General features: G+C 37.1%; 1 protein-coding gene across 5 annotated transcripts in view; it reads right to left on the bottom strand.

Annotated features, from left to right (window-relative positions):
* EXOC6B (exocyst complex component 6B) overlaps nucleotides 1-21045 on the bottom strand; it is a 712186-nt gene that overhangs the window by 349893 nt on the left and 341248 nt on the right. For all 5 annotated transcript variants that reach the window (XM_067704728.1, XM_067704730.1, XM_067704732.1 and 2 more), the window contains 3 exons: nucleotides 7760-7843; nucleotides 7351-7397; nucleotides 5873-5993 (listed from right to left, as the gene is read on the bottom strand). In XM_067704728.1, coding sequence (XP_067560829.1) covers nucleotides 5873-5993; nucleotides 7351-7397; nucleotides 7760-7843 — 252 coding nt within the window. The remainder of the gene's footprint in view (nucleotides 1-5872; nucleotides 5994-7350; nucleotides 7398-7759; nucleotides 7844-21045) is intronic.

The following is a 21045-nucleotide window of genomic DNA, read 5'->3' as shown; positions in this document are numbered from 1 at the left end:
GGAGTTTTGGCCACACAAATTATATTGTTCCATAATTTTAAATAGTAAAAAGATACCTTTGTAGTATTATCAGATGATCTGTTTATCATTCTATTGGCAGTCATACTAGCAATTATATTAACAGATCTTCTAATATTAAACCATTCCTGATATGAATTCTTTGTATTAGAATATTATTCTTTTAATATACAGGTACTGCTAAATTTGAATTCTAAGTTAGATGGATTGTATAAGATTGCATAAGATTTTTATCATGTTTTGAAATCAGCACTGAGAATATTATATCTTTCAAAATGTTTCCAATTTATGCAATGACTGATAATTCAATCAGAAAATATAAAAAGTTTTAATTAGTGACATAGAAAGTTAGAAAAATATACAGATTTTTTATAAAAAATAACCACTCAGATATAATGTTTCCTTTTGAGATTTGTTTTGATGTTTAGGTTGTTCTTATTTTTCTTTCTTGCTGATAACGTAACACAATAAATAGTGTCATAAAATAGAATTGGTATCTGTGGCATCAACTACTTTGTCTCATAATGGATAAAAATGGTTCAGTCAGTAAATGTACGTGATGCTGAGTTCTATTTTAATGGTTCTGTTGAAATACAATTCCCATACCATACTACTCACCCATTTAAAGTATGTAATTCAACAGTTTTTAGTTTTTTAAATATTTTTGCAGACATGTGCAAACATAACCACAGTCAGTTTTAGAACATTTTCTTCATCTCAAAGAGAAACCCTGCCCCTTAAGCTATCACCTACTTATTCCTCGTATCCATTCCCAGCCCTAGGAGACCACTAATTTCTTTCTGCCTCTGTAGACTGATGCTAAACTATTTTTTTAAAGGTATTTTTGTTATTTATTCTTCAGTTCAAAAGAATACACAGTAGATCTACAAGGAAACATTCCATTAAGATTAATTTTCTCCATAGATATACACTTTAATCAGCACATTGTAAAGTGTCCTATTCTTCATGACAATAAGTATGGTTGCATGATGAGGAAAACAGTATATTTTCCTGCTGAGAGACTCCTATAGATTTGTCACATTCTCAAATGTGAAAAACCACTGCTTTAAAAAAAGAAATTGTTTGGAAGAAATCTAAGTTTTCTAAAAGAAAAACACCTTTTCCCAGGAAAAAAATAAAATTGGTGAAATCAGGGAAATGGACAGATATAAAATAAACAAAATCAAAGACTTCTCTCCCACAGAATGACAGTAATACTAGTTAATAAATATGAATCAGAAACAAACCTTCCTCAAAATACTACCTGAAATAAACCATAAAATACCAAAAATAGGACTTAGATAGGGAGCACATAAAATATTTTACCAAAAGATATAAAAGCAGGGCTTCCCTGGTGGCGCAGTGGTTGAGAGTCCACCTGCTGATGCAGGGGACACGGGTTCGTGCCCCGGTCCAGGAAGATCCCACATGCCGCGGAGCGGCTGGGCCCATGAGCCATGGCTGCTGAGCCTGCGCGTCCGGAGCCTGTGCTCCACAACGGGAGAGGCCACAACAGTAAGAGGCCCGCGTACCGCAAAAAAAAAAAAAAAGCAAATAAGTGAGAAAAATACATATATTCCTGTTGAAAAATACCAGATGCTGAAATATGTCAATTACCTCCATTTAAATTTGCAGATTTACTGCATACTAACACTATAGGTCAGTTTTAGGGGGAGGTAAGAGGTGGAAGGGATGTGACAAAGTGATTCTCAAATTAACCTAGAAGAATAATAAGGAGGTAAATAGTATATTTTAAAAAGAGGATTTTATAGGACATATATGTCATATAAGAAATTAAAGCATACTATATCAGATGTAATAATCAAAACAATGTTGTACTGGTTCAAGACATATAGAGAGAAGGAAGGGGGCAGGCAGCAATCAGAGCCTATGTGGCCTTCAAAATAGGTTCGGAAAGGACAGACATTTATGAACTGAATGCTGCATTCCCCCCGAAATTCTATTTTGAAGCCCTAGTGCCAGTGTAGCCTTGTTTGGAGAAGAGGCCTTGGAGAGATAATTAAAGTCAAATGAAGTCATATGGGTAAGGTCCTAATCTGATGGGATTGGTGTCCTTATAAAAGGAGAAGACACTAGAATACATGCTGAGGAAGGGCCATGTGAGAACACAATGAGAATGTGATCATCTGAAACCCAGGAGGGTCCTTACCAGAAACCAACCATGATGGCACCTTGATCTCAGACTTTCAGCTTCTGGAACTGTGAGAAAATAAATTTCTGTTGTTTAAGCTACCCAATCTATATATTTCATTATGGTAACCTGAGCTGAATAAAACAACAGATTATCACAATAATGTTATTGGAGGTGATGAGTCATTTTCAAAATAAAGTCCAACCTCACACACAACACTAAAATAAACTTTTAGTTTATGAATTATATGTTAAACAAGTAACTACAGAAATACTAAAACTAAACATAGGCAAATAATTACATTTATTTGGAATAAGGAAGACATAAATAGTAAGGTTAAAGATCAATAAATTTAACTCCATTAAAAATTTTAAACTTCTGTAAAGCCATGGAAAAGAAAATCAAAGGTTAGAAACACATGAAACTAAGGAAATATTTACAACCTATACATCAGACTAGAGATTAACATTCAGATTAAGGTTAATGTTAAACATTAACATCCATGTGTTACTAATAAATATAAAATAAAACGATTAAAATACAAAATAAAGGCAATGCATAGGAACAGGAAATTCTAAGAAGATATACAAATAACTAAAAAGATGTGAAGAGATTTTTAATATCAGTATTAAAGAAAACCATTAAATTAATTTCTGACATATAATTTCTGACATTATTATTATATTGGGAATGACTTATTGTTTTTAAACGTAACTTTCTGCGGAATAAAAGGAATAGGGAAATAGGAATTCTAACAGATGATGCTTAGTGATGCTAAATGGTTCAATCTTTTTGTATAGCAAATTAGCAATACACATCCAGAGCCTCAGAAATATACAGATCCTTTAACTCACTAAATTCACATCTAAGAATTTATCCTAAGTATAATTAATGTGCAAGGATATGTTAATAAAAATATTTACTTCAATGTTTATAACAGCTTAAAAAAACTTTTTAAAAAAGTATATCAAGTGAATTAATTTTTTAAAATGGTACATTCCTAAAAATGGAATATTATACAAATGCACATTAAAACTAATACAAATTCATTAGATATTAAATGAAAAATACAGCATGTTTTACGTAAAATATATATTGTATATCATGTATTCATTCACAGAAAAAGGGGTCTTGAAATTTACATATAAGAAAGCTAATAATAATCATGCCAGGGATCATGGCCAAACTCGTTACTATTAATAATCAATATTTCCTAACTATCTTTTAATAACCATGTTATCTTTGTATAACTTTTTTATGTAAGAGCACACCATGCAATGGAGGAAAGTAAAGCATTTAAAAAATGATCCTAGGGGCTTCCCTGGTGGCGCAGTGGTTGAGAGTCTGCCTGCCAATGCAGGGGACACGGGTTCGTGACCCGGTCCGGGAAGATCCCACATGCCGCGGATCGGCTGGGCCCGTGAGCCACGGCCGCTGAGCCTGCGCGTCCGGAGCCTGTGCTCTGCAGCGGGAGAGGCCACAACAGTGAGAGGCCCGCGTACCGCAAAAAAAAAAAAAAAAAAAAAAAAATGATCCTAGGACAATGGATATACTATTGCAAGAAAAAATAAAACGAGATCTTTAATCATACTCTAAATGACAATAAGAATAGGTGGTAGTAACTATATAAATGTGTAACAATCAAGCCATGAAACAGTTGAGACTGTTTTTTAGTCTCAGAACAGGCAGAACTTTTAAAAAATATTTTTAAATTTTCCAGACTTTATTATGACACAAGCATATTAATGGTAAAAATGTCAGGTCAAGTCCTTGGACACAAATAAGCAATGGGAGACATTTTAAAATAAGATAAATATAATTAGATACATAAACATTTAACATTTTAAATACTAAAGAAGAAACCACCAACAAAAATAAAAGGAGAAAAATATTTGCAACACATTCAATAACGACATACCCTGTTTGGTTTCAAACTCATACGTTAATCAATCTCCTAGAACCTACTGCTTGAACAGCACAAAAAGTATCTCAAAGTAATCACAGCCAAAGATAACTTACGACTTCCCCACTCCAAACCATCAAAACCAACACTATCATCCAAGGAAGGAAACTATAAACCTAGGCACTAGCTTGATACTTCTTTCTACCTTACCTCTTGTATATTAAACCATCAGAAAGTATAATTAATCTTACTTCCTAAAAATCTCTCAAACTCATCCACATCTCTCTATATCTACTATCACCTTGGTTCAGCAATCATCATCTCTTGTCTGGAATACTAGACTAGCCTACTAACTGTTTTCCCCACATCCATTCTCAACCCTCATCTGTAATTTAGCCAGAACAATCTTTTAAAAATAGAAATCTGACTTTCTCACTCCAATTTACCCTACTCCTGCCCCCAACACACACATACTCACTCAACCCACTGCTTAAAGGGTCAAACAGGTCCTAAATAATATGACACCTACCTACTTCTTTATTCTCACTTCCTACCTTAGTTGCCTAGCTTTCTATGTTTATGTTCTAACCACTCGGGACATCTTTCAGTTTCCTAAAATGGCTACAATCCCTTCAATTATAGATTTTACACATGGTATTTACTCTAGAACACTTGCTAATGACTAGATAAAGAGAGTTGAAGGGTTATGAATGACTTTTAAGTTTCTGGCTAGCATAACTAGATGTATACTATTCTTGAAATTTTTTAAATACCAAATTATCTTCTATTATTAACTCCTCACTATTATTCCTCAAACACTTCAGACATAAAAGTACCTCAAAGTCCTTGTACTACTGTTCCTTTCACCTGGAATGATCTTTTAATTGATCTTTACACAAATAGTTACTCCTTGATATTTAGATCTCAGAATGCCACTTCAGATCAACCAGTCAAAAGCAGGCACCTTGTTGCCCTAATCTATCACTCTATTTTAATTGTCTACATTGTATTATCACTGTCTGATATTCCTATTTATTTGTTTATTGGGAATCTCCCCAATTAAAATATAACTCTCTGAGAGCAAAGACTTTATTCTTATTCATTCTTGTATTCCCATTGCCAACATGTAATCCTTGTTTAAGAAATATTGAATGAATGAATAATTGAGCCAGCATTCTCTGCTTGTAATAAAGTAGATTATCATCAACAATTGATGCTATCATAAAATATATCAATAGATCATGGGAACTCATAATTAAGCAACTTACTGAAATGTTGTAGAGTAAGAATAAATCTGTGAACTCCAAATCAGTATTAATAGGCATTACGAAGGCAATATGGAGTAGTGGCTAAGAACATGGGCTCTGCAGTCACACAGTCGCGGTTTGAATCCAAGCTCCACCACTTACTGGGTGACATCAGGCTGGTTACCTAACCTCTCTGAGGTTCAGTTCCCCAGGCTATAGGGTAAATATAACAATAGCACGTGCCTTATAGGGATGAAGTGAGGATGAATTATATATGCAGTACACAATAACAATATAATAACAATGCCTGAGACATAGACAGCAATCAAATGTTAGCTGCTGTTTTCTTATTGCAAAGAGCATTCACAAAAGTGGGCTTAGTGTTAGAGAACATGCAGTTTGAAGTGACTACTTCCATACATCTTTGAAGAAGATGACTCCAAATGGGTGATTTCAAACAATACACATATGATGATTTTAAAGCAGTGGAAGACTGAATAGCGTATAGATAATTAGCTTGAAGTAAGAACTTCTCTCGTGCTTCTTACATACCGAGTGAGTACGGAGTGCTGCGATGGTTTTTGAAAGTGCCATTTCCCACAGTTCATCGATGTAGGCTCTATTTACTAAACCCTGGGTTGTATGTAAAATGTGATCTTCAACCACAAAAAAGCTAAGATTGAGGAAAAAAGAAAGCACAGCTGTCAGAAATTACAGTTTGACTACTATCATAAGGGGATGACAAACATTAAGAGTTGTCATCAAATTGGAAGTTAATACTAGTCATTTTTTCTTAAAGAAAGCCGTTTGGTATCACAAACAAAATCAGATTTCTTAGACTTGGAATTATACCTCTGATCATGATATCATCCAAATTGATATCATCCAATTTCTTTAGAAATTGGAGTTACATTCCTATTAAATGTTAATCATGTTATCTAGAAATTTTAAAGGGAAGAAGAAAAATGTTTATAGATAAAGAAGGCTAATTTCACTACATTAAAATCAACAGCCCATTAATACATTTTAAAAAACGAATAGAATCTAAAGAGATAATGAAAGTTAAAGCACGCATTTTTTTAAGAATCCAACACACAAAATACCAAAATAATTCCGCTTATATAAACTTTCTCATCAAAGTGCTGAAAAGATATCTTACAAAGGTAAAAAAAAAAATACACACGTATTTTTTAACATTCTTCTGTGGCTTCTTAATTTTTATGCATCTAAAATGTATCTTCAGCTTTCTTGCCTAAATATTCATACAAATTAAAACAATTCTTTAAATAGGGAATTGTTATGATACATTTTAATCAAAGGTATCAATTACATTGCAACAATCTAAACTTGGAAAAAAAAGAAATTTCATGGAACAATCCAACTTATTTCCCTTCTTTTTAACTGCAAAGTCACTATTTTGCAATTAGAATAAGCTGTCTATATTTGGGATGTTTATTTGGGAACTGCAATTCCATACTAGTATATATACTCCAGATGAGCATGGCAAACTATACAGTCCATGGAACAAATCTGGCCCACTGCTTGTTTTTATAAACAGTGTTTTATTGGAACACAGCCATTGTCTTTCATTTACATATTGTCTATAGCTGCTTTTGTACCACAACAAAGCTGAATAGTTCTAACAGAAACCGTATGGCCTGCTGAGCCTAAAATACTTTACTATTTGGCCCTTTTAGAAAAAAACTTGCCAACTTTTGCTGATTATTTGGTTCCCTCTTAACAATAATGAAAAAACAGAACATCACATATAATGACTACAATTCAATATTTTTCTCCCTTTATCCATAAAAAGGATTCCTCAACAATATAGAATTATGTTCCCCAACATAATTCTATGAAACGAATAGACATTCCTTTAAAATCATCAGATATTCAAAACAAATCTTGTCTTAAGAATTTAGAAAAGAAAAAAAATTTCCCAAAGAACACGATATACTTTTCCAAGTCTCACAAAAAGTGTATAAACAATTGAAAGTGTATAAATTTAAAACACACACACACATACCCACCCTACAATTTGATTAAAATACTTCCTGTAGCCATCTAAAGTTTCATGCTGCAACAAAGCAGAGAGAAAAAAGTTATTGTTTCTGTTTTGACACATTAAGACAGTTAAAATCAGCTAATTAATTTCTTAAGGCTCAATTCCAAAGACTATAAAGTAAATATAATAATAGTACCTACCTTATAGGATTACAGTGAGGATGAAATGAGATAATACATATCTAGTACTTAGAACAATGCCTGACACATAGCAAGCAACAGATGTTAGTTGCTACTTTCTTAATGCAAGTCACATCCAGTGGTCCCAGAGTGACAGTTTGGGGTGGAGGTGGGGGGAAGCCCAAATGGAAAATAATTAAAAGATACCAGAGAAGAAAAGTGAAAAAGGGAGAAAAGTAAAGGTGGTGATCCTACCATGTTAGAAGGAGGCTGGAGCACCAAACGAGCCTGTTTTCGCCTCTGTTTTCGGTAGTAGTTCTCAAACGTTTCCCGGGCACCCTGTTAAACAAACAAAAGGAAATGGGTTGATACATTTGGACCAATTACTCTAGTATTTTATGGGAAATTCCCAGGTCAGGAATTGAGGCAGCCCCACATTTCTCAAAATCTGCTATTTTAACACTGATAATCTTCGGAAAAATAAAAATAACTTATTGAACCTTACTTACAAATACCAATAGAGATCGATACAAAAAATTCTTAAGAGGAAACTACCAGAACTCAGCCTCCAACACACCAAAGCTGGTTTCTGAATCAATTATCACAAATTCACAAGAAAGACAAACCAACATTCTCATAGGTTATAACAACAGTTTAGAAAATGGTTCTTAAAAAAAAAAACCTCACAGAACATTCCAGAATAAAAACTAGTCTCAAATAAATCATGACCAAAAGGCCAAAGGGAGGCAGGAAAAAGGCAGGAGCTGAGAACATTAAGTCAGTCTTCTCAGACAGAATATAATCTAGCACAGGATTAATACCAAAAAGGAAGAAACAAAGCCCTGAAAAGTCTTAGCACACAGTTTCTACTTTTCATTTAGGGTTTCTGGGCTTAAACTGAAAGGTGCTCTAGAGAACAAAAGCTAACTCATGAGCTCTATAACTAGGGTTGAATAGTGTCCTCTCAAAATTCATGTCCTTCCCAGGACCTCACAACATGAACCTATTTAGAAATAGGGTCATTACAGATGTAATTAGTTAAATTAAGATGCAGTCATACTACAGTAGGGTGACCCTTAATCCAATATAACTGGTGTCTTCATAAGAAGAGGAAAATGCTATATGAAGGCAGAAACACAGGGAGAACACCATATGGTGCCACAAGCAGAGATGGGACTGATGCAGCTGCAAGCCAGGGAACACCAAGGACTGCTGGCCACCACCAGAAGCTACAGAAAGGCAAGGAAAGATTCTACCCAGAATCTGAGAGGGAGGATGGCCTTCTGTCATCCTCATTTTGGATTTCTAGTTTCCAAAACCGTGACAGAACAAATTTCTCTTATTTTAAGCCACCCAGTTTGTGCTACTTGATTATAGCAGCCGTAAGAAACTGATATAAGCTCAAAGCTTTTAAAACATGATGCTTCCCATTATTAAACTCTACTCTCAACCCAAGACTTTTCTAAATAAACAAGAGTAGAAAGGGAAAGACAGCATTACACAGTGGTTAAGAGTACTGATTTTAGAACCAAATGATTTTATTCAAACCATGGCTCTGCCCCTTACTAGCTGTATAACTCATATGACTAGCTATACGGCTTCCCTTTCATTATTTTAACTTCCAGTATTTAACTCTTTACCTTTCACTAATAGATGTGCTATGGTTTACTCATTTGTAGAGATGCCAAACTCACATGGTTGTAATAAGGATTTAGAAGAGTTATAAAGCTTTTAGAATAGTACCTGATAAATAATAACCACTATGCAAGTACTTATTTAAAACATAAATAAGATGAAATCAGTGATGAAACAGAAAGCCCAGCCCATGTGAACATAAACTCCATGAAATACCTGGTTCAGTTTTCTTCACCTTCCCAAAAGTCTGAAGAATTTTACTCAATATGACTTCTTTGTTAGATCCCTAAACCAGGAAAACTGTTTAAGGTACTAAATCATGCAGCCTCAATAGTGTAGCTCAGGCGTGGGCAAATGTTTTCCATAATGGGCAGGACAGTAAATAGGCTTTGGCGAGCCATCCAGTCTCTGATGCTACTACTCAACTCTGCTGCTGTAGTGCAAAAGCAGCCATAGACAACTCATAAATGAGTGTGGCTGTGTTCCAATAAAACCTGATTTGTGAAAACTGAAATTAGAATTTCGTATCATTTTCACCTGTCATGAAACATTACTCCTCTTATGATTTTTTTAATGAATACCAACCATTTAAAAATGTAAAAGTTCACACAGGTCATACAGAAACAGGCAGTAGGCTGGATTTGGCCCATAAGTCACGGTTTGATGACCCCTGGGGTAGCTTAAAAACAAAGGTTTTAAAACACTAAAGTTATTATAACTGTACACATCTGAATTTTTCTGCCTAAAAAATGAAAACAAACATTAAGACAGCTATTTCAAGGCTTTCTTAGTCTATAAGTTAGTGAGGTAGCAAATAATTCTATTTAAGAAATAAAAAGTGGAAACTGCCTCTTGGTTTGTTAAAGCTGTTCCCCACTTGTCACCATTTCACAGCATAGAGGTATTATTAAATGTCAATTACATTCTATACACACTGAATGGCTTTTCATTTTAAGGTTAACAGCCCTAAAGGCCCTTTATTATTTTAGTGTGACGTTACACTTTCAACATGCTTTCTAGCCAAGATACACTTAGCTGAGAATTTAGGGAAAGCCTTCTAATTAGAACACACTATATTAACTTAATTATTTGTTGTAAATGGTAGAAAATAAACAAGATGAAATTCTATATAAAAACCAAATCATGAACCTCTACTTAATTCTAAAGTATATACATTTTGCTTTTTCAATAAAATTAAAACATAAGAAAAAACCAATTTATCTAATAGGTCTGGCTTCCCCATTTACAAAAATGAGCTAGATTTTCCCTAGTGGGTGCTAAATAAATTCACTTCTGATTATTCTATTTCCTTTGCCAATTTTGTCAACTCAATGCTTATTGGAGAAATTTGAGAAATAGAGGTCTGACCAATCCAGTTGAGTAAATGACGAAGTGCCTATTCACAAATAAGTCAACAGACAGTGAACTATAGAGTTCTGCCACTTCAGCCTCAAGCTCCTTTAATCACTCAAATGAAAAAACAAAACACAAACCAAAAAAGCCACCTCAAAAGCCACTGAAGGTATAAACAAATAGATATAAAACAATCGGCAGGCAAGCAAAAGTTGTTCTGTTTTTCATTTTATGTCATTAGTATGACAGTGCTACAAAGGCTGTATAATAATTAATGAACTAATACAATGTCACAGAAAAATTAGTCACAGTGTATATAAAGTGCTCACCATGTGATAGACACTGAGAATCTCCTCACTGAATTTATAGTCTATGGTGGAAGACTAGAAATTAAACAAGCAATTATATAAAATCCTATTAAAATTATATTAGAATCCTATGTATTGAAGTGGGATGTATGTCTGAGTGTGTGTGTGTGTATGCGTGTGCGCACGTGCACCTAGGGGGTGGGAGGAATGTTAGAGAAAGATTCTCAGGAAAAAAATGACATTTATACCCATAATTGAAGAATGACTCAGAAGAATAAGCCAGGTAAACAGAAAGAAAAAAAAAAATGTTCCTTGTAGACACAGAGAAGTTCAAAGAAAAAAGGTATCACATTTCCCATGAATTGAAAGAAGTTCTTCATGGCTGGAACTTCAGGGTGTAAAGGAGAGGGATGACAAGAGACGAGGCTGGAGGACTTTGCAAATCGTGTTAAGATATTTGGACTTCAACTCTAGGTTTAGACACCTGGAAGTTGTAATATAGTGAGCAGAATAAAGGAAGGAGAAATTAGCTACAAAAAGATCAGTCAGAATCTGATATATATTTAGGAGGCATAAGCCAATTGGATATATGTGGTAAACGACATGAAGGAAAGAAGGCTGATGTGAGGTTTCTAACCTAGTTAACTAGTTTGGTTGGTGGCGTCATTTAATGAGAGAGGAATCAGAAGAAAATACAGTTGATTATTACCCATGGTTTCCTAATTTGCAAATTTGCCTACCTGCTAAAATTTATGTGTAGCCTCAAAATCAATACTCGTGGCACTTTCATAGTCATTCAAGGACGTACACAGCGTGGGGAAAATTTTGCGTTGCCCGATGCACATGTTCCTAGCTGAGGCCGAACAAAGCAACACTCTTCTTTCTTATTTCACTTCACACACTATAAACAATTATTCTTTTCATGGTCTATCTAGTGCCACATTTTTCAAATTTTTGTGCTTTTTTAAAATATTTGAGGCATAATTGACATAACATTATATTAGTTTCAGATGTACAACTTAATGATTCAATATTTGTGTATACTGCAAAATGATCACCAAAATAACTCTAGTTAACATCTATCACCATGTAGTTATACATACTTTTTTCTTGTAATGAGAACTTTTAAGATCTGCTTTCTTAGCAAGTTGCAAATATATAATACAGTATTATTAACTATAGTCACCATGCTGTACATTCCATCCCCAGGACTTATTTATTTTATAACGAAGTTTGTACCTTTTGACCACCTTCATCCAATTCCTCCAACCCCTACTCCCTGCCTCTGGCAACCACCAATCTGTTCTCTGTAACTATGGGTCCAGATGGGTTTTGTTCATTTATTTAGATTCCACATATAAGTGAGTTACAACAGAGTGTCCGTCTTTCCCTGTCTGACTTATTTCACTTAGTATAATGACCTCAAGGTCTACTCACGTTGTCACAAATAGAAAGATCTCTTATTTGAAATCTTTATATGACTGAATAATATTCCATTGTGCATATATGTACCACATCTTTATCCATTCATCTACTGATGGATATTTAGGTTGTTTCCGTATCTTGGCTATTGTAGATAATACTGCAACATGGGGATGCATTTATCTTTTCGAGTTAATGTTTTTATTTTCTTTGGATAAATGCCCAGAAGTGGAATTCCTGGTTCATATGGTAGTTCTATTTTTATTTTTTTGAGGAACCTCCACACTGTTTTCCAAAGTGGCTGAAACAATGTACATTCCCACCAACAGTGTAAGAGGGTTCCCTCATCCCACATTCTGGTAGCACGAAAAAGGAGAATCCATGCAGTAGAGGGGTGAACAACCAATCTATTCATCAATTCAGGATTGTATTTTCAATCCAGAAGGCATACCATGGAAAAGGGATAAACTGTCTTTTGACTTTTAAGGTTTGCTCTGTTGATGACAGCAAAACACACATCACTCAACAGGTGGATTTCTCAATCCATTCTATCAGCTCTAAATGTAGAGAAAATTTATTCCAATTTGGACAACGTCGTGAATTATCAGCCTTATTTATCAATGAGTATTGTAAATTTTCAGACTTTAATATATCTAAAGTATATTAGTACTAAGTTAAGAAACACTTAGGTTTGCAGAGAGACCTTCAAGATAGCAGAGGAGTAAGACGTGGAGATCACCATCCTCCACACATCTACATGTGGAACAACTCCTAGAGAACACCTACTGAATGCTGGCAGAAGACCTCAGATTTCTGAAAAGGCAAGAAACTCCCCATGTACCTGGGTAGGGCAAAAGAAGGAAGAAAAAACAGAAACAAAAGAATAGGGAAAGAACCTGCACCTCTGGCAGGAGGTTGTGAAGGAGGAAAAGTTTCCATGCACTAGGGAGCCCCTTCACTGGCAGAGATGGGGGCTGGCGGGGGGGAAGCATCAGAGCCACAGAGGAGAGCGCAGCAACAGGGGTGCAGAGGGCAGAGTGGAGAGATTCCCGCACAGAAGATCGGTGCCGACCAGCTTCACCAGGCTGAGAGGTTTGCCTGCTCAGCCACCGGGACGGGTGGGGGCTGGGAGCTGAGGCTCAGCTTCAGAGGTCAGATCCCAGGGAGAGGACTGGGGTTGGCTGTGTGAACACAGCCTGAAGGGGGCTAGTGTGCCACAGCTAACTGGGAGGGAGTCTGGGAAAAAGTTGGGACCTGCCTAAGAGGCAAGAGGCCATTGTTTCGGGGTGCATGAGGAGAGGCAAGTCAGAGCACCACCTAAACGAGCTCCAGAGATGGGCATGAGCCACGGCTATCAGAGCAGACACCAGACAGGCAAGAAATGCTAAGGCTGCTCCTGCAGCCATCAAGAATCCTGTGTGCAAGCACAGGTCACTATTCACACCTCCCCTCCCGGGAGCCTGTCCAGCCCGCCACTGCCAGAGTCCCATGATCCAAGGACAACTTCCCTGGGAGAAAACACAGCGTGCCTCAGGCTGGTGCTAGGTCACGCCGGGCTCTGCTGTTACAGGCTCGCACCGCATTCCGTACCCCTCCCTCCCCCTGGCCTGACTGTGCCAGAGCCCCCTCATCAGCTGCTGCATTAACCACATCTTGTCTGGGCAAAGAACAGGTGACCTACACGCACAGGCAGGCCAAATCCAAAGCTGAACACCAGGAGCTGTGCAAACAAAGAAGAGAAAGGGAAATTTCTCCCAGGAGCCTCAGGAGGAACAGATTAAATCTTCACAATCAACTTGATGTACCCTGCATCTCTGGAATATCATCCCAACATAGAGGCTGCGGACTTTGTGTGATTTTCTCTGTATAGCTTTGCTTTTACCATTTGTCCTAGGGTTCTGTCTGGTGTTTTTGGTTTTTTGTGGTTTTCTAGTATAGTTTTTAGTGTTTGTTATCACTGATGGATTATTTTCTGGTTTGGTTGCACTCTTCTTTCATTCTTTTTTTTATTACTTTAAAATTGTTTATTTTTAATAATTTTCATTTTAATAACTTTATTTTATTTTTTTTATTATTTTCTTATTTTCTCCCTTTTCTTCTGAGCCATGTGGCTCACAGGGTCTTGGTGCTCCAACCGGGTGTCAGGCCTGTGCCTCTGAGGTGGAAGAGCCGAGTTCACGACATTGGACTACCAGAGACCTCTCGGCTCCACGTAATATCAAACGGCAAAAACTTTACCAGAGATCTCCATTTCAATGCTAAGACTCAGATCCAACCACCAGCAAGCTACACTGCTGGACACCCTATGCCAAAAAACTAGCAAGACAGGAACACAACCCCACCCATTAGCAGAGAGGCTGCCTAAAATCATAATAAGATAACACATACCCCAAAACACATCACCAGACATGGTCTGGCCCACCAGAAAGACAAATCCAGCCTCATCCACCAAAACACAGGTACCAGTCCCCTCCACCAGGAAGCCTACACACTCCACTGAACCAGCTTTACCCACTGGGGGCAAACACCAAAAACAAGGGGAACTACAAACCTGCAGCCTTCAGAAAAGAGACCCCAAGAGCAGTATGTTAAGCAAAATGAGAAGACACAGGAACACATAGCAAATGAAGGAGCAAGGTAAAAAACCACCAGAACAAACAAATGAAGAGGAAATAGGCAGTCTACCTGAAAAAGAACTGAGAGTAATGATAGTAAAGATGATCCAAAATCTTGGAAACAGAATGGAGAAAATACAAGAAACGTTTAACAAGGAACTAGAAGAACTAAAGAGCAAACAAACAATGATGAAAAACAATAAATGATATTGAAAATTCACTAGAATGAATCAATAGCAGAATAACTGAGGCAGAAGAACACATAGGTGACCTGGACCATAAAACAGTGGAAATAACTATCGCAGAGAAGAAAAAAGAATGAACACCATTCAGAACAGTCTCAGAGACCTCTGGGACAACATGAAATGCACCAACATTCAAATTATAGGGGTCCCAAAAGAAGAAGAGAAAAAGAAAGGGACTGAGAAACTATTTGAAGGGATTATAGTTGAAAACTTCCCTAATATGGGACAGGAAACAGTTAATCAAGTCCAGGAAGTACAGAGAGTCCCATACAGGATACACCCAAGGAGAAACATGCCAAGACACATATTAATCAAACTATCAAAAATTAAATACAAAGAAAAAATATTAAAAGCAGCAAGGGAAAAGCAACAAATGACATCCAAGGGATTCCCCATAAGGTTAACAGCTGATCTTTCAGCAGAAACTCTGCAATCCAGAAGGGACTGGCAGGACGTATTTAAACTGATGAAAGGGAAAAACCTACAACCAAGATTACTCTACCCAGCAACGATCTCATTCAGATTTGATGGGGAAATCAAAAGCTTTACAGACAAGCAAAAGCTAATAGATGTCAGCACCACCAAACCAGCTTTACAACAAATGCTAAAGGAACTTCTCTAGGCAGGAAACACAAGAGAAGGAAAAGGCCTGCAATAACAAACCCCAAACAATTAAGAAAATGGTAATAGGAACATACAAATCAATAATTACCTTAAATGTAAATGGATGAAATGCTCCAACCAAAAGACATAGACTGGCTGAATGGATACAAAACAAGACCCATATATATGCTGTCCATAACAGGACCACTTCAGACCTAAGGACACACACAGACTTAAAGTGAGGGGACAGAAAAAGATATTCCATGCAAATGGAAATCAAAAGAAAGCTGGAGTAGCAATTCTCATATCAGATAAAACAGACTTTAGAATAAAGACTATTAGAAGAGACAAAGAAGGAAACTACATAATGATCAAGGTATCAATCCAAGAAGAAGATATAACAATTGTAAATATTTATTCACCCAACAGAGGAGCACCTCAATACATAACGCTAACAGCCATAAAAGGGGAAATCGACAGTAGCACAATAATAGTAGGGGACTTTAATATCCCACTTTCGCCAATGGACAGATCATCCAAAATGAAAATAAATAAGGAAACACAAACCTTAAATGATACATTAAACAAGATGGACTTGATATTTATAGGACACTCCATCCAAAAGCAACAGAATACACTTTCTTCTCAAGTCTTCATGGAACATTCTCCAGGATAGATCATATCTTGGGTCACAAATCAAGGCTTGGTAAATTTAAGAAAACTGAAATCGTATCACCTATCTTTTCTGACCACAATGCTATGAGACTAGATATCAATTACAGGAAAAAATCTGTAAGAAATACAAACACATGGAGGCTAAACAACACACTACTTAATAACCAAGAGATGACTGAAGAAATCGAAGAGAAAATAAAAAAAATACCTAGAAACAAATGACAATGAAAGCAGGACGAGCCAAAAGCTATGGGATGCAGGAAAAGCAGTTCTAAGAGGGAAGTTAAGAGCTATACAAGCCTACCTTAGGAAACAAGAAACATCTCAAATAAACAACCTAACCTTACAGCTAAAGCAATTAGAGAAAGAACAAAACAACGCCAAAGTTAGCAGAAGGAAAGAAATCTTAAAGATCAGATCAGAAATAAATGAAAAAGAAATGAAGGAAACAATAGCAAAGATCAATAAAACTAAACGCAGGTTCTTTGAGAAGATAAACAAAATTGATAAACCATTAGCCAGACTCATCAAGAAAAAAGGGAGAAGACTCAAATCAATAGAATTAGAAATGAAAAAGGAGAAGTAACAACTGGCACTGCAGAAATACAAAGGATCGTGAGAGATTACTACAAGTAACTACATGCCAATAAAATGGACAACGTGGAAGAAATGGACACATTCTTAGAAAAGCAACACCTTCTGAGAGTGAACCAGGAAGAAACAGAAAATATGAACAGACCAATTACAAGCACTGACATTGAGACTGTGATTAAAAATCTTCCAACAGGGCTTCCCTGGTGGCGCAGCGGTTGAGAGTCCGCCTGCCGATGCAGGGGACATGGGTTCGTGCCCCGGTCCGGGAGGATCCCACATGCCGTGGAGCGGCTGGGCCCGTGAGCCATGGCCGCTGAGCCTGCGCGTCCGGAGCCTGTGCTCCGCAACGGGAGAGGCCACAACAGTGAGAGGCCCGCGTACCACAAAAAAAAAAAAAAAAAAAAAAAAAATCTTCCAACAAACCAAAGCCCAGGAACAGATGGCTTCACAGGTGAATTCTATCAAACATTTAGAGAAGAGCTAACACCTAATCTTCTCAAACTCTTCCAAAATAGAGCAGAGGGAGGAAAACTCCCAAACTCATTCTACAAGGCCACCATCACCCTGATCCCAAAACAAGACAAATATGTCATAAAGAAAGAAAACTACAGGCCATTATCACTAATGAATATAGATGCAAAAATCCTCAACAAAATACTAGCAAACAATCCAACAGCACATTAAAAGGATCATACACCATGACCAAGTGGGCTTTAACCTGGGAATGCAAGGATTCTTCAATATACCCAAATCAATCAATGTGATAAACCATGTTAACAAACTGAAGGATAAAAACCAGATGATCATCTCAATAGATTCAGAAAAAGCTTTTGACAAAATTCAACACCCATTTATGATAAAAACTCTCCACAAAGTAGGCATACAGGGAACTTACCTCAACATAATAAAGGCCATATATGACAAACCCACAGCCAACAACGTTCTCAATGGTAAAAAACTGAAACCATTTCAGTTTTTCAGGAACCAGACAAGGCAGTCCAGATTTACTGTGGCCCTGAACCAAGATGGTGGAGTACAAAGGCATGCTCTTACTCCCTCTTGTGAGAACACCAAAATCACAACTAGCTGCTGGACAATCAACAGGAAGACACTGGAACTCACCAAAAAAGATACCCCATATCCAAAGACAAAGGACAAACCACAATGAGACAGGAGGGGTGCAATCACAGTAAAATCAAATCCCATAACTGCTGGGTGGGTGACTCACAGACTGGAGAACACTTATACCACAGAAGTCCACCCACTGGAGTGAAGGTTCTGAGCCCGTCATACTTCCCAACCTGGGGGTCCGGTAATGGGAGGAGAAATTCCTAGAGAATCAGACTTTGAAGGCTAGTGCGATTTGATTGCAGGACTTAGGACTGGGGGAAACAGAGACTCCACTCTTGGAGGGCACACACAAAGCAGTGTGCATATCGGGTCCCAGGGGAAGGAGCAGTGGCCACAGGGGAAACTGAACTAGACCTACCAGCTAGTGTTGGAAGGTCTCCTGCAGAGGCAGGGGTGGCTGTGGCTCACTCTGGGGACAAGGACACTGGCAGCAGAAGTTATGGGAAGTATTCCTTGGTGTGAGCCCTCCCAGAGTGTGTCATTAGGCCCACCAAAGAGCCCAGGTAGGCTCCAGTGTTGGGTTGCCTCAGGCCAAACAACCAACTGGGAGGGAACCCAGCCCCACACATCAGCAGTCAAGCAGATTAAAGTTTTACTGAGCTCTGCCCACCAGAGCAACAGTCAGCTCTACCCACCACCAGTCCCTCCCATCAGGAAACGTGCACAGGCCTCTTAGACAGCCTCATCCACCAGAGGGCAGACAGCAGGAGCAAGAAGAACTACAATCCTGCAGCCTGTGGAACAAAAACCACATTCACAGAAAAATAGACAAGATGAAAAGGCAGAGGGCTATGTACCAGATGAAGGAACAAGATAAAACCCCAGAAAAACAACTAAATGAAGTGGAGATAGGCAACCTTCCAGAAAAAGAATTCAGAATAATGATAGTGAAGATGACCCAGGACCTCAGAAAAAGAATGGAGGCAAAGATCGAAAAGATACAAGAAATCTTTAACAAAGACCTAGAACAATTAAAGAACAAACAAACAGAGATGAACAATACAATAACTGAAATGAAAACTACACTAGAAGGAATAAATAGCTGAATAACTGGTGCAGAAGAACGAATAAGTGACCTGGAAGACAGAATGGTGGAATTCACTGCCATGGAACAGAATAAAGAAAAAAGAATGAAAAGAAATGAAGACAGCCTAAGAGACCTCTGGGACAACATTAAACGCAACAACATTCACATTATAGGGGTCCCAGAAGGAGAAGAGAGCGAGAAAGGACCAGAGAAAATATTTTACGAGATTATAGTCGAAAACTTCCCTAACATGGAAAAGGAAATAGCCACCCAAGTCCAGGAAGCACAGCGAGTCCCATATCGGATAAACCCAAGGAGAAAAATGCCGAGACACACAGTAATCAAATTGGCAAAAATTAAAGACAAAGAAAAATTATTGAAAGCAGCAAGAAAAAAATTACAAATAATATACAAGGGAACTCCCATAAAGTGAACAGCTGATTTCTCAGCAGAAAATCTACAAGCCAGAAGAGAGTGGCATGATATACTTAAAGGGATGAAAGGGAAGAACCTACAACCAAGATTACTCTACCCAGCAAGGATCTCATGCAGATTCGATGGAGAAATCCAAAGCTTTACATACAAGCAAAACCTAAGAGAATTCAGCACCACAAAACCAGCTCTACAAAAAATGCTAAAGGAACTTCTCTAAGTGGGAAACAGAAGAGAAGAAAAGGACCTACAAAAACAAACCCAAAACAATTAAGCAAATGGTAATAGGAACATACGTATCGATAATTACCTTAAACAAGAATGGATTAAATGCTGCAACCAAAAGACACAGGCTTCCTGAATGGATACAAAAACAAGACCCATATATATGCTGTCTACAAGAGACCCACTTCAGACTGAGGGGATGGAAAAAGATATCCCATGTAAATGGAAATCAAAAGAAAGCTGGAGTAGCAATACTCATATGAGATAAAATAGACTTTAAAATAAAGAATGTTACAAGAGACAAGGAAGGGCACTACATAATGATAAAGGTATCAATCCAAGAAGAAGATATAACAATTATAAATATATATGCACACAACATAGGAGCACCTCAGTACATAAGGCAACTGCTAACAGCTCTAAAAGAGGAAATTGACAGTAACACAATAAGAGTAGGGGACATTAACACCTCACTTACACCAATGGACAGAGCATCCAAAATGAAAATAAATAAGGAAACAGAAGCTTTAAATGACACAATAACCAGATAGATTTAATTGATATTTATAGGACATTCCATCCAAAAACAGCAGATTACACTTTCTTCTCAAGTGCGCCCGGAACATTCTCCAGGATAGATCACATCTTGAGTCACAAATCAAACCTCTGTAAACTTAAGAAAACTGAAATCATATCAAGCATCTTTTCTGACCACAACACTATGAGATCAGAAATGAATTACAGGGAAAAAAACGTAAAAAACACAAACACATGGAGGCTAAACAATACGTTACTAAATAACCAAGAGATCACTGAAGAAATCAAGAGGAAATTAAAAAATACCTAGAGACAAATGACAATGAAAACACGACTATCCAAAACCTATGGGATGTAGCAAAAGCAGTTCTAAGAGGGAATTCTATAGCTATACAAGCCTACCTGAAGAAACAAGAAAAATCTCAAATAAACAATCTAACCTTACACCTAAAGGAAATAGAGAATGAAGAATAAAAAAAACCCAAAGTTAGCAGAAGGAAAGAAATGATAAAGATCAGAGCAGAAATAAATGAAATGGAAATGAAGAAAACAATAGCAAAGATCAATAAAACTAAAAGCTGGTTCTTTGAGAAGATAAACAAAATTGATAAACTGTTAGCCAGACGCATCAAGAGAAACAGGGAGAGGACTCAAATCAATAAAATTAGAAATGAAAAAGAAGAAGTTACAGCAGACACCGCAGAAATACAAAGCATCCTAAGAGACTACTACAAGCAAC

The sequence above is a fragment of the Pseudorca crassidens genome, chromosome 14 (genome assembly GCF_039906515.1).
Source record: "Pseudorca crassidens isolate mPseCra1 chromosome 14, mPseCra1.hap1, whole genome shotgun sequence".
NCBI classification, from domain to species: domain Eukaryota; kingdom Metazoa; phylum Chordata; class Mammalia; order Artiodactyla; family Delphinidae; genus Pseudorca; species Pseudorca crassidens.
The sequence above is the reverse complement of the archived record's forward strand: the minus strand, read 5'-3'. Positions and strand labels throughout refer to the sequence as shown.